This window comes from Rhamphochromis sp. 'chilingali' (genome assembly GCF_963969265.1).
Source record: "Rhamphochromis sp. 'chilingali' genome assembly, chromosome: 9".
Taxonomy (NCBI): Eukaryota; Metazoa; Chordata; class Actinopteri; order Cichliformes; family Cichlidae; genus Rhamphochromis; species Rhamphochromis sp. 'chilingali'.
The window spans coordinates 29,589,063-29,603,758 of NC_137936.1; the positions used below are offsets into that span (position 1 = coordinate 29,589,063).

Genomic DNA, 14,696 nt, shown 5'->3' on the forward strand with positions numbered 1-14,696 from the left:
CTTCATCGTCCATCCCTTAGAAAATGATGAAAGACAACAACCTGGTGCGTCACCTTGACGCCTGTGAAACCATGGGCAACGCCACGGCTATCTGCTCCGACAAGACGGGTACTTTGACTATGAATCGGATGACAGTGGTGCAGGCATACATCGGCGATACGCACTACAAGACTGTCCCAGAACCAGATGCTATCAAGCCGGATACTTTGGAAATAATGGTCAACAGCATCTCTATCAACTCAGCGTACACCACCAAGATCCTGGTGAGTCTTTAACTATCACATCGACAAATAGTGACACTCAGGTGTTCCAAATGCAATTATTTGGCTCTGGAGCATCTATAATAATAAACAGAGAATATTCAGTTATTTATGGGCCTAACATTTCATTTATGTTAAAGAAAGAAGCTGTGCTGTGATAAATGCTTTATTAATGGAAGTCTTCACTACGCAAGTTATGAGTATAGACTGACAAGCATATAAACTGCAACATGAGTGCCTGCCTGAGGCAGTAACTATAGTTGGGACAATGTTTCCTGATGATTACACAGGAGAAAAAACATCTAAGCAAAGAACATACCAGAAAAATCTGAGCACAATCTAATGAATGAGATTCAGCATCATCCCTTCTTATATTGAGTGTATATTTATGAGCCAATACAAACTGTTGATCGCATTCTTCACAAACATACAACTTTGCCATACTCTGAAAATTTGGCCTCAGGTGTGCATAAATGTGAGCAGCATTCGCTCCGGGAGCTTTCTGTCCTTCTGTTTATCGTCCACACCCCAAGCAGAAAGTGGTAACGCATTACCTACATACAGTAACCATCTATTTTACAGATCAAAGTACTGTATTCTTATTACAGTATGTAGACTAGTATGTAGTGTTATTAGTGTTTGGTAGTCCATAGTTTTATTATAGCGAGTGTCATCATGACAGAGAAAACAAGAGGTAGTCAGATAATGAAAATATCTCAAAAAAGTAATCTCTGATATATTTTGTATATGTTAGATATAAAGCCTTTTTTTTTTATTTCATTTTGATGATTATGGCAATACAGAAATGTCTGGTGTCTGAAAATTATGGTCATTTACACACTGGATGCTTTTCAAGTTACGAATTACAACATCAGTGCGGTGTGGCATGGAGATGATCAGCTTGTGGCACTGCTGAGGTGTCACTGAAGCCCGCAGTGCTTGATATCAGCCTTCAGTTCTTTTTATATTGGACATTCTTCTCCCTGACAATATCCCCGTAGATTCAGAGTAAGTGGAGTTGGCTCGCTTATCAAACAGAGTAAAATTATGGCCAACAAACCGTTTGGTTGCGGTTTTGGCACTGTGTGTAGGTTTTAACTCCTGCTAGAAAAGGAAACTGTCATTTCCATAACGCATGTCCTCACATGGAAGCATGAAGTGCTCTAAAATCTCCTAGTACATCGCTGTGTTCATATTGGACTTGAAACCCAAGCTAACGCTGGCTCATGTCAAGTCAAGAAAAATGAATACTAACATTTTAATTAAAATCATTTATCTGATATAATTTATTATATTAATTTATTAGATATGTGTCACCATGTGTGTTAAGTGATTTTAAATTATAGTATTAAACCTGTTTCATGGCACCAACATGACTGACAGTTACTGTTAACCTGCACATGTACCTGAATTGCAGCTACAGAAGCGTTGTGTTCTTCAGATGGTCTTGTTTTGTGCGTATAGACCCAATGAAATGATTAAAATTTGATTAATTCTGGAGCCCAAGCTTCTCTGATTGAACCAGCAAACATCAAACAAACCTGAACCGCTGGATGTTCCTAGTGACCCGCTTTGCTTGTAACTTTAATCATGTTTAAGCACCTCCAAACTTTTTCTCGCTCCTCAGCCCCCGGAGAAAGAAGGCGGCTTACCTCGCCATGTGGGTAACAAGACTGAATGTGCTCTGCTGGGCCTGGTGCTGGAGCTGAAGAGGGACTACCAGCCAATCAGAGATGAAGTCCCCGAAGAGAAACTCTACAAGGTTTACACCTTTAACTCCTCCCGCAAATCCATGAGCACGGTGCTAAAGAACGCTGACGGAGGCTTCCGGATGTACAGCAAAGGAGCATCAGAGATCATCCTGAGGAAGTAAGAACAAACAGTCTGAGGAAAGATGGCTGCTTGGGTGGACACAGTAACCTTTTTGGTATACCTTTATAATCTCCCTTCACTTCCTCTGATTCTCTCTCATCTCCCAGATGCTCTCGTATCTTGGACGCCCAGGGCCAGCCTCGTGTCTTCAAGCCCAAGGACCGTGACGAGATGGTGCGAAAGGTGATTGAGCCGATGGCGTGCGATGGGCTGAGGACCATCTGTGTGGCCTACAGGGACTTTCCTGCTGAGGCTGGAGAGCCAGACTGGGACGCTGAGAATGACATCCTCAACGAACTGACCTGCATCGCCGTGGTGGGGATCGAAGATCCCGTCAGACCTGAGGTACAGCACCACCGATCAAAATGCTCTCTGTAGTTAACAGCTCATGTTGGCCAATGTGCCGTTAGGTTTCAAAATCAATGATGTTACCTGCTGAAGAATCTTTATACAGCTTATTTATTCTTATCATTTTCACCTTTCCTCTTTGGGCGTGTTTATGGCCAAACATCCCAATCTTTATTTCTGTAGCATTGTTGAAAACACTGTGTTGCAAAGCAGTCATATAAACAAAATATTAAAGTCATAAAAAGAGTTTCCATTCATCGTTTTAATTAGGCTAGAGCTTATCCCAGATGTCATAGGCTGAGGAAAAGACTTCTCCTTGGACAGTTTGCCAGTTCTTTACAGCGCTTACACAGAAAAGCAGACAAGCATTCTTTCACATCTGTGGCTAATTAACAAGCATAAATTAACCCGCATGTTAACATGCATTTTTGAGACTCTGGGAAGACATCAGAGTACATGCAATGTCCTCTGAAAGCCCCGAGCCAATCAGAGGGTTTGAATCAGGAACCTCCTTGCTGTGAGGTAACAGTGCTAACAAATGCACCAACATGCTTTCCATTCCACCATTAGCTCAGAATGTGTGCAGTTAAATATGAAGTTAATGCACATTTCTTGGTCCAAATTACTTCAATTGAATACCACTGTGGTAGCTTAGCATGATTCACAGGTGAAAATAATCCTGATTTATTTTTATACTGGACTGTGGTGCAGCCACCATTCCTCTCATTGGCTGCCCCTCATAAACGGTAACAGGTGGATGGGGCTTCATTGCTGACAGCCAGATCTGTATTAGCTCATAGGCACTACTTGCACATAAACTGACCTTGTTGTTGGAAGAGTATCCATCGCTTTGTGTATATATGACAAAAACATTAGGACAACCATAGAGGGCCCCCTTTACGAAGATATTTAAAGAGGACTGTGCGACTGGCCAGACTGCTACGAAACCCCAAGGTGAATGGTTTCAGCGTAGCCATGTTGGTGTTTTGAAATGTGACAGGGATCTTCTTTTCTGATTCTTAATGTGATCAGCATAATTTGAAGCTAGTCATTGAGACCATAAACTTATCAGGAAACTATACTGAAGTCACAGAGTAAGGGATATGAGGACCATTTTTCCATAGATTTCCATGGCAGCTTCAGTGGTTAGTGGTGGTTAGTATGGAATTGCATGGGCTTACCATTTCACGTCTTATATGGTTTTGACGTTTTTTTGTTCAGATTTGTTTGTGATTCGCTCTTTAGATAAAATCGTGGATCTGTTTTAACCATGCAAAACCGCAGCTCCGAATAAAAAGGCTGAACATAAAACAATGTTCGCTGTTCACCAAAAAGACTTTTCTATTCACGATGTGTCATTTCCTCTTTTGACCTGAAGTGTGGATAACCTAACAGTCAGTGAGAGCAGCGAGGAAGAGACCATGATGTTATTCAACAAGAAACACACTGTAATTATGGATTACATAATTACCATTCAGTCATATGTCACATCCCAGTGCCTTGATAAATATTGTATTTTCATGGGAGATGAATTTACATAATTTCCACTTTGCCTAAAAAAAAGGTAAAAGGACTGATAAGCTGTCTATGCATGCAGACTGACAGATAATCCAGTTGTTTCTACCTCCCGCTGTCTTCCTCCCTATCCTCTCGCTAACAGCTCTGTGCCATTTGTGTGTGTTTTTGTTTCTCACACTTCCAGAAGGTCCCTATTCAAAGACGTTCATAGTGTTGCAATCAGTTGTTCACATGAAAAGCGCCGGAAATAGCTTTGTTGCTTTACTAAACAGCAGTAAGAGGCTGCTGCTTCTGTTGCCTGCAATAATCCAGACTTCACGCAGGGATCAGTAGATCTACGGGATAATCAGAGTTTGTGGTGTGCAGCTTGTTTTTTCTGATGATGCAAAAATAAGTTAAACAGACCAAACAGGGAGCTTAAATTTTCTTCATTGAGATTGAAACTCATCTGAGAGGCTGCTCTTGACTATATTGTTATATTTGTGTAAGCATGCCATTAACTTTCTCCTAACATGAAGACCGAAGTTTGTCCTAGCCAGATCTTACAGTCCGGATGCTCTGAAGTGTTAAATGAGGCCTGTAATGAAGCTGAGAAAGCATCAGTGCTGCTGCCTGCTGCTTTAATGTCAGAGCACAAAGATCACCAACAGGATGGAAATAACCGGAGAGCAGCAGGAGTCAATCAGCAGCACAGTGTTTATCTCTTCACAACTTGTGATGGGCACAAGACTGAATATTTTGGCTTTGTGCTACAAATAATTTTTTCTCCTCACGTTCAGAAAAAGTGTTTTTGTAACTGCAAGTAACCCCAAAATCAAGCAGTCAGTGCTGAAAGTTAAGGAAACACAAGGATCCCCTTTTAACCTGATTGGTTCATTAACTTAAAGGGTAATGTATGCAGACCATTCATAGAGCATTTCCTACAACATTTTACTATAATTAATGTAAGTGTCCGCAGTGTTGCGCCAAAGTCCTGAGCCACCCATTATTTCTTTACATTGTGCTACAAAAGGAGCCAGACTAATTTTAAAAATGCTCTTTAGCAATAGATCTCTAGGCTTTCTGAAGCTCTTTTAACATTTTTCTTCGGACACTGGCTGCTTTTTCACTCATTTTCAGCCCAGCCCTTGTACATAAACCTTTGAGAGAATGTTTTTTTGTTTCTTAAGCAATTTAGCAGGTGCATTTTGATGCTTGAATGATTCGTAGGTCACTAACTCCAGGTAATGAACCAGCGTTGTGTCTACACATAGCAGACAACTTAGCAAAAAAACAATTTTAAATTGTGTCTTTGGGAACTTTGTTACTCACAGCCTGTAAGAAAAACACATCTGTACCTTTTCTTTAGCCAAATCCATTAAAAATCCCAACGATCTTATAGTTTGACAGCAGAAAATCTTTGCTCCAACAAGTTGATTCCCAAAGAGATGAAAACTCTGCATATCTTGGCATGTTGTGTAATATGTCCTTAAAATTATGAGGAAAAGCGAGACCCGGAAGACAAAAAAAGAAGTGGGATGCCTAAAAAGACCTGACACAGGAATAGAGAGATGAAGCTGGCCGTTCAGGGGATCCACTGTTTACTTCCTCCTCAGAAATGGTCTCAGTGGAAGGATGGCTGTTAAGAAGCCATTCTTAAGGAAGGGAAACAGTATGCTGCACCCTGGCTGAGGCACTTTAAATGAGAACTGTGCAACATTTGTATGTATTTGTAAGCAAAAAATGTGCCCTCTGTTGGGTTTTGGTCATATCAGTCGGACCACCTGAGGAGCACAAGAAGCAGTCAGCACCTCTCTCGTCTGTGTACCTTTGTGTAGTCACTATCACCTCTCCCAGACCGAGATGAATGAATCTCAGGGTGGGTTTAAGAACAACGACGGTGGTTCTCATGTAAAATCTGCTGCTGCTGGAATTGGACCTCTTACACACAAGCTCTGCTGCAGTATAAACTCTTTCTTTAACATCTTTTAAGACCCTGAAGAAACAACCAACAGAATGTTTGTGACAGTTTTTTTATTTGGGTTAAAGGCAAGGGGTCCTTCCTTATGTTTCAGACTCAAAATCATCTTCATCTTTTCTGTCACTCTGCATTCATCTTCAAGGTTTTTTGTTTTTTTTTTACTGTGAAAATGCTCAAGTCCCTTTGTTCTGACTCTCCTCCAGGTACCCGAGGCTATTTCTAAGTGCCAGCGTGCAGGCATTACCGTGCGCATGGTTACCGGAGACAACATCAACACTGCTCGTGCCATTGCGACTAAGTGTGGCATCCTGCTGCCTGGGGAGGACTTCCTGTGTCTGGAGGGCAAAGAGTTCAACCAACAAATAAGAAATGACAAGGGAGAGGTAAAACGACTACAAAAAGAATCCAACTGCAAGCAACATTCATATGAGCATTTAAGTTTAAAAAAAAAAAAAAGAAGCTTTGACCAGAGAATGACTCTGAAATGAACTCAAAACAACCACCAAATTAAGTCAATATGGCCCAATAAGTCTTTGTTGCTAATGCCAGATTTCCACTAGCCCATTACATCTCTGGTGGCCTAACGGCCCTGAGTTAACCCCCTTCCAAAGGCTTATGTACAAAAGCAGCAAACATTAAGTTTCCTAATGTATCTTATAGGTATCTTATTAGAGCGAGGGAGATGTTGTGTTTGGTAGTGTTTTACCTGTTCAGCTGATACCGTCCACACAGCACTCTTTACAACAGTATCATGTTAAACTGATCTGTCTGCATTAAGCTTATATCAGCTGATTTTTGGGGGTTTGGGAGGTAGAGAGCTTTGTTTACTGATTGTACGGATAGTGAAGCTTAAATTGCCCCTGATGCATCCATCAGTGTGTGAGTGTTTGTGTACATAAAGTGCTGCATGAGTGTGTGTAAATGGATGGATGCAGCTCATAGCATAAAAAGTGCTTTGAGTGCTCAGTAAATCTAGAAAAGCTTATAGAACTATCAGTGCAGCCCATTAACCAGTTAATCAGTTTAACTCTTAAGCAGTTGGCTGTTTCTCTCACTGCCTGTCCTGGAGTTTCGGACATTGTCTTTATTTGGATAGGACAGACACAGCAAATGGCCTCGAGGCAAATTCAAACACATGCATTAGGTTTATGACTTATGCTTTGCTTGCTCTGCCCAGTAAAGTGCTCAGATTTGTCCAGTTAAAGATGAAGCTCCAAGTCCCCATTATTGCTCTGTACCCAACTGGGATGGTTATTTTTATATGCTAGAAAAAGATTATTTGAAACTTAAACATGTCATTTCTAGGTGGAACAAGAGCGTCTGGACAAAGTTTGGCCCAAGCTGCGTGTTCTGGCTCGATCATCACCCACAGACAAACACACTCTGGTCAAAGGTGGGTTTGTTCTGACAGGAGACTGTTGAGCTGCTTTAAATCTGCGTGTATATGTAAACCTTTAGTCAAGCTGCTGTAAATGGATCTACTTTTTTCCCCCTTCTTTTTTTGAATGATCATGCACTCACTAGGTTCTTGTTGTTTCACTCTGCTGATCAGGCATCATCGACAGCACAGTGGGCGAAACCCGACAGGTGGTTGCAGTGACAGGAGACGGTACCAACGACGGCCCCGCCCTCAAGAAAGCTGATGTTGGCTTTGCTATGGTAACCACTTCTTCATTTTTTTTTCCCCTCGTCCTTTTCTTCTGTTGCCTTTGTTTCACGGCTCTTCATTGCTTCACTCTTCTGCTACTTAAGTTTCTCTGCATCATTACCTAAAGAAAAAAAATAAGCCTTTCAGTTAATTATGTTTCTAATGCAGCCATGAAATAGGTCATTTCTCTAAACGTCATTGACAATAACTCTTCAGTTTAATGCCGCGGATTCATTAAGATAGCTGTGAAATGGAATAATAAATCAATAAATGTTGAGTTCGGTGCATTCAGCACAGTGGGGCCCCACTCTACCACCTTGTCACTTCCTTTGTTTTCTACAGATCAACTCACAGAGAGTGAGACTAATGCTGTTTCTTTATGTTGTCTGTTTTATCAACCAGAGTGCATGTACTCCGGGGTGCATTTTTGCACATTTTTGAGGGTATTTGGACAGATTTTCTCAAAAAGGAAAAAAGAAAAAACTGAAATCACAGTTTAATTAAAGAAGTGGTAAGAGCAGAATGTGTTTGAGCAAGAAAGTTAACACTTTTAACTAAAGTTAATAGATAAAAAGACCGACCCAGCCAAAATTAATTGCTAAAATGATTAAAACAAATAAGTAATGGTCACGAAGTGGAAAAAAGTTGAATTCGCTTAACAAAACAGTTGAAACTGTTAGATTGTTCACCCATTTACAAAAACATGTTATGGATAATCATTCATAATGTGAAGCTACAATGCTGAATTATTAAAATCTGGAAATATTAGTTCAACACATGTATGGATAAAAACATTATGGTTTTAGCTAAACAAACTTAATGAAAAAAATACAATAGCTGGTTAAAAATATGTGGAATTTATTAGTTAAATGTAGTTAAAATATTCAGGTAAAAGTAAAAATGAACAAACAAAATAGTTTAAAAACACATTTAGATAGAAAAATATCAAGCTCTGTTTCATGGCGAGCGTTTGGCTATCTTATCCCACCTTTCCAGACCTCACAGCACTTCAATTTACAGAGTCAGATATCGCCCCCTTTAAGAATTTTATGATATTACTTCACCTTGAAAATAATCACGAGAAAGCGTTTAGAGACATCACTAAAATATTTATCTGTAACTGCATATTAGCCACCTAGCTTAATTGTTTCTGGCATAGACTGATCCTGGAGTTACTTTACACCTTCCTGGGTCACGAGCAACATCTTGGCTTTTTAGATATACTATGTCCCTCTGCTGGTAATGCAACTTCACCTGTGCATTTCATGCTTTGGAGAAGCAAAGCATGACATACACATGATGGACCGCCGTGTCTATTACACACTTTGCCCTGATATTGGGTTCATGAGGCTACAGGAGGGTCAGTCTGAGGAAAAGTGGAGAGATGGTATCTCCTTGAAATGCCCTTCCTATAACTTAATTTCATTATATCAGTACTTTTTTATGATTTAGATAGATATTTCCTCATTAGGTTAATATCCAAGTATATCTGGTTACTGTAATTTATTAAGTTTGTTTGTTTTTTCTTTCTCTCAAACATCTCATGCTCTGTTTTCATATTCTTTAATTAAATAAACAAAAGCAGAAGAATAACCATAAAGAGGAATCGCACTAGAAAGCTGTATAAGCAATGGTGACTATGCATATTATTGTTGACCAACTGATTACTTAAAAAAAAGAAAAAGAAAGTTAAACAAATGAAATTGGTAGCTGGAAAAACTAGATAAACAGTTATTATAGTAGCTAAAATTATAAATTAAAAGAAGGAGCTTCTTGGCTAAAAGTGTGACTAGCACTTTATCAAGACACAAATGTGGTAAATTCATAGCTGAAAGTGTGTAATAACAGTTAAAGTAATGATGTTGAGAAATGCCTGAAAGTGGTCACTAAACGCGAAGAATAGCAATCAAAAGGTAGTGGGTGGGTGGCTGAAACTCCCATTTGAGTTTTATATATGACCAATAACAATCCTCTGGGCGATCTGGGTGTGTTTTATAGATTTAAGTGAAACGACATTTATTAGTTTTTATTTTTCGTTAACAAATTAATTTTCAGACTCCTGAAACTTGAGTTGAGTAATCCATCACATGATGGTTACATTTACTCTGGTAAAAGTATTGTTAATGCACATGACTCGCACATCAACAATAAATGAAACACCTCAAGCAAGTTTTAAGTAGGGAAATTGATTTTTTCTTTTTTCTTTTTTTTTGGAGACTATCAGGAAATACATTTACAACCAGTGGCATGCTGTAAGGAAATATGTCTTGGAAAATGTGCTGCTTTTCAGGATACATTTGAAAAGGGTCAGCAATCATCATTATTTACAATATTTATAGCTTTCTTCCAGGTGGCTTAGAAAGTTGTTACTATGGAAAATGAGAACATGAGACGTCCAAGTTTGGACTTGAGCTCAGCCCGGATAAAATGATCATCTTCCCAGTAGAACTTTTGGAACGAAACATATTGGGGCTTGTGTTTATAGCACAAAGCTAACTCACTAAGGGGAAACATCGCACTCCTTATTTACATCACCTAAAAGTTTCAAAAGTTAAAACCATATTTATCTTTGGAGGAAATGGAAAAGAGATAAAATTGCATAAACATGTTTTTGTTTGACATATGTCAAAATATGTCTCAGTAAACTTTCTCCTACAGCCACTCATAAACATTTGTTTGCTGTGTAAATTCAGTTGTTTTCACTGTCCCAGTTTTATGATTCCCAAGCGCTGCACCTACGTCAGCTCATTTGTTATGTAACACTTTTGACGCACCAACCGAATCTTCATCATATTTACCTCAAAGTGAAGACTGTTTTAAGTAAACTTGTACAGGAGTTCAGGATGGCAACTGCAACTTGTAAAGTAAATGGTAAATGGCCTGTATTTGTATAGCGCTTTACTTAGTCCCTATGGACCCCAAAGCGCTTTACACTACATTCAGTCATCCACACATTCACACACTGGTGATGGCAAGCTACATTGTAGCCACAGCTGCCCTGGGGCGCACTGACAGAGGCAAGTATTCCAATTCTGCAGGAAAACCACAGACCTGGCAACCCAGTGCCAAATGGTAGCATTTCTTTGTATCGTGCAAGTTTGTAAAACAGAGACAGCCTGCGAGTGAAGTGTTTGTAGATTTAAAGGATCCAATTCTGCTGTATTTGAAACTGAATGAATTAACACTGTGGCGTCATAACTCTCACCTCTAAAGAGTAACACTGAACAGATGATCAGCTGACAACTTGCCAATGTGTATCTGTTTAAAAACAGAATACATGCATGTGGACGAGTTCACAGCTGACTCCTCTGTGTGTTGTTGTGACCTTTATTTACTGGGGAAAGTCATCTGAACATCAGGCTCTCCTGCAGGGTGCTGAGCAGCTGCTGTGCTGTCAAACAATTCCCTGATAGTAGCTACTGTTCCTAAACACATCACAAAAGCAATTTGTGGATTTAAAGCAGTGACCTTTCAGCGCTTATATGTCCCATTTGGAACATTTTCAGTTTCAACTCCAGCGTCCCTGTTCAATTATCGCCTGGTTAGCTGGGAAACTGAAAGCGATTCACCTCCATCTGTTTGAGCGAGTCTGCCTGCGTAGAGAGACACAGCAGCTCAGAACTTCTTTAGAATTGCTGTTTAAGACAAGGCCGACCCTCCTGTTTTATTTTTACTTTACTGTCAGTTGAGCAGCATAAAATACTCTCTGTCAAAGCTTTTCAGACTTTAGATGAAAGGGGGTTTAAAAATTAAACGTCCAGCTGGCAGATTGTTCGCATCTACAGGAGATGAGAAAGAACCCAACAATAAGTCGTCGCTTTATCCATAGTGAAGCTGAACAGCTGGACTTTCTCCTTGTACCTGTCATACTGCTCTGCCGTTACAACCTCGGCAGCATTATTCAACTGTGCTTGTACCCTGCGGATGAGCTAGGAAGCAGTAACATTAAACTCCACAGAAAGATAATCGTTTATCCATCTCTGAGGAAACTGTGGGCGCTCCAGCTCAACATTTTGGTGTTAGATGAGCTTCAGTAAACCAGAGTTCTCTTGCTCACAGCTGAGATGTTTATGCACAATTAGTTAGTCACGGTTCCAAGGCTTTTTAGGTTGTGACTACTGGGACTCATTAAGGTAAAGCAATGTGTTATCTGTGACCGCTTACCACAGTTTGTCTAGTTGAGTGGTGATCAGTCAAGCATTGGGAGAAGATGGCAGTAAATGTGGAATTTGCATAGCAGAAATACTTGTTTCTGTCTTCTTACCTTATTAATCACTTTACAGTCCCTCAGATTTATGTGTTGTGCACTTTGGGGATCTATAAGTGCGAGTCTGAGAGGCAGTTTAGTACAAAGCCAGGCTGATGTTTTGACTTGGTCTCCACATTTTTTGAGCCTCAGTTAGCTTGTTGGCCATCTTGTTATATGGAGCTTGTCAGGATTGTCAAGTCAACTCAGATTTATTCATAAACACAGAAGTAGCAGCTGCGGATGAAAGTGCTATACTACTAATAGAATAAAGTGACCATAAAGTCATAGACCAATAATAATATGCCACAGGAAGCCATATTATTTATTGGATAACTGCATGAAAAGTGCTCCAGAAGGCACCAAAGTGACAAACACAGCTGAGAGGGCCGGTTTCATTAATTAATTTCGCTAACGGTAGCATTTTTAAGCAAGTTCAGTGTCCAGTGTAACAATAAAATCCTGAGTTTTCAGTTGTTTGGTGTAGCCTGCTTGTAACACTCAGCACTGTCTTACACCTGCTCTGCTCTCTGCTTTGTGTTCCAGCAAAGACAAATTGCTGCAAGTTTTGCTTTGGTTGATGTTCAAGTATGTGATCAATGTCGTGTCCACGGTATCTAAAGTGTTTTCTTTCTTTTGGACTGCTTGATCTGAGCAAATCACTCTTCAGCCGTGATTCCGAGCATCTTCCATTTCTGTCTTTGTTCGACAGTTTTTGTCTTTGCACATTATGTTTAAGGCAAACTGCGCAGTCTTTATGTAAAATCACATAGCCTGTGACAAAAAATCAGATTGGAAGAGAGTGCCAGACTTTAGTCTTTTACATCATAGGTCTTGTAGTGCTCAAGGGGGAAGCCTGGTTATTGTAAACATTATCTTCATGACTGAAGTTGGGCATTTGAACACAGGACCTATGAGCATTGAATGGATTTTGGAGCCAATGGACTTTTTGGAGGAACGATTAGAAATTACCTTAAGCATCAATAAACAGCAGCAGGCCCACACCTGGTGCTTGGGATGGTAATTTACGAGCAGTGTTTTAAACATGAAGAGGAAAATAGAAAAATTCTGATTTTGTACCCGGAGATGTCATTTGACTGAAATCTAAAAAATAATACTGTAGTTTGTGTCTCTTCCAGTACTTTATGACTCTAACTCACCACCCTAGCTCCAAATACACCGTTTCTCACAGATTCAGATATTTGAACTTTTTTATAAATACCATAAAAATACAAAAATGTATGTATAAGAAAGTTTCGATGAACACTTTTTAGCAGAGTTGATTCATTGCTTGTGTGGATCTTGTGTGAACAGAGTTTCCGTATTTGTTGGAAACTTGGCATCACAGAGGCTGTTTGCTCTTATTCAAGGACTAATGATGCCTCTCTGCTTCCTTTCAGGGAATCGCCGGCACAGATGTGGCCAAAGAGGCATCTGACATCATCCTGACTGACGACAACTTCACCAGTATTGTCAAGGCCGTCATGTGGGGGAGGAACGTCTACGACAGCATCTCCAAGTTCCTGCAGTTCCAGCTGACCGTCAATGTGGTGGCCGTGATTGTGGCGTTCACAGGCGCCTGCATCACACAGGTAAACCGCTTATGTCTGAAATTACAGCTCATTTAGCACACCAGTTTGAGTCTGAATAACGACAGACGGCTCAGTGGGACCTCCTGAATATGAGCTGAAAAAGCTGGAACGAACACGTGTGAATGAGAATTTTTGAAAAAATCTCACATAATGTTTGTAACTACACAACCCAAAAAGAAAAGGACGTCACGATCACTGGATTTTTCAAAATCTTCTGTTTAAATTCAGTCTCACAGTTTGATATTGTTTGCTTGTGTTTATAAAAAGAAAGAAAGAAGAAGTTTAGAGTACGAGTGGGCAGAAAAAACTGCGGAGGTTCTATTTTTGGTTGTGTTTGTGTGCGTGTGTGTCATCACTCTGTCTGTAAAAATGATAGCTTGAAAAGGGGTGTAGTGTGGGGTCATGGAAGCAATCCATTTAAATTTGGCTTCGATCCACCAAAGTCTTAAAGGTGAATTTATTGTGGTGAATACAATAAAAAAAAAATACAATTCTAGTAAGAACTGCCTAGAGAGTGAGTTGTTTGGCAAAGGTTTGTGTGCTCAGTGTGCTTCTTCTTTGTAGTGTTTTGCTTTAGATTTTTTGTTTCCAAACATCATTTCAAATTTTCATTTTTCACATGTATGTTAATAGCAGTTTGTGAATGCCACAACCAAAAAGCAGAGTACCAGTGTGGCTGAATCTTAATGTCAGATGTCAGATTTGGAGCACATACATACAGTGGCTTGCAAAAGTATTCAGCCCCTTGAACTTTTCCACATTTTGTCACATCACAGCCACAAACATGAATCAATTTTATTGGAAGTCCACATGAAAGACCAACACAAAGTGGTGTACACGTGAGAAGTCGAACAAAAATCATACATGATTCCAAACATTTTTTACAAATAACTGAAAAGTGGGGTGTGCGTAATTATTCAGCCCCCTGAGTCAATACTTTGTAGAACCACCTTTTGCTGCAATTACAGCTGCCAGTCTTTTAGGGTCTGTCTCTACCAGCTTTGCACATCTAGAGACGGAAATCCTTGCCCATTCTTCTTTGCAAAACAGCTCCAGCTCAGTCAGATTAGATGGACAGCGTTTGTGAACAGCAGTTTTCAGATCTTGCCACAGATTCTCGATTGGATTTAGATCTGGACTTTGACTGGGCCATTCTAACACATAGATATGTTTTGTTTTAAACCATTCCATTGTTGCCCTGGCTTCATGTTTAGGGTTGTTGTCCTGCTGGAAGGTGAACCTCCGCCCCAGT

The 14,696-nt window shown here is 39.9% G+C and overlaps 1 protein-coding gene across 5 annotated transcripts in view; it reads left to right on the forward strand.

Annotated features, from left to right (window-relative positions):
• The window catches only part of LOC308402998 (plasma membrane calcium-transporting ATPase 1-like), a 134,306-nt gene that overhangs the window by 99,096 nt on the left and 20,514 nt on the right, over positions 1–14,696 (forward strand). For all 5 annotated transcript variants that reach the window (XM_080892204.1, XM_080892205.1, XM_080892203.1 and 2 more), the window contains 7 exons: positions 21–263; positions 1,888–2,129; positions 2,240–2,477; positions 6,162–6,341; positions 7,264–7,351; positions 7,511–7,617; positions 13,253–13,444. In XM_080892204.1, the coding sequence (XP_080748330.1) occupies positions 21–263; positions 1,888–2,129; positions 2,240–2,477; positions 6,162–6,341; positions 7,264–7,351; positions 7,511–7,617; positions 13,253–13,444 (1,290 nt within the window). The remainder of the gene's footprint in view (positions 1–20; positions 264–1,887; positions 2,130–2,239; positions 2,478–6,161; positions 6,342–7,263; positions 7,352–7,510; positions 7,618–13,252; positions 13,445–14,696) is intronic.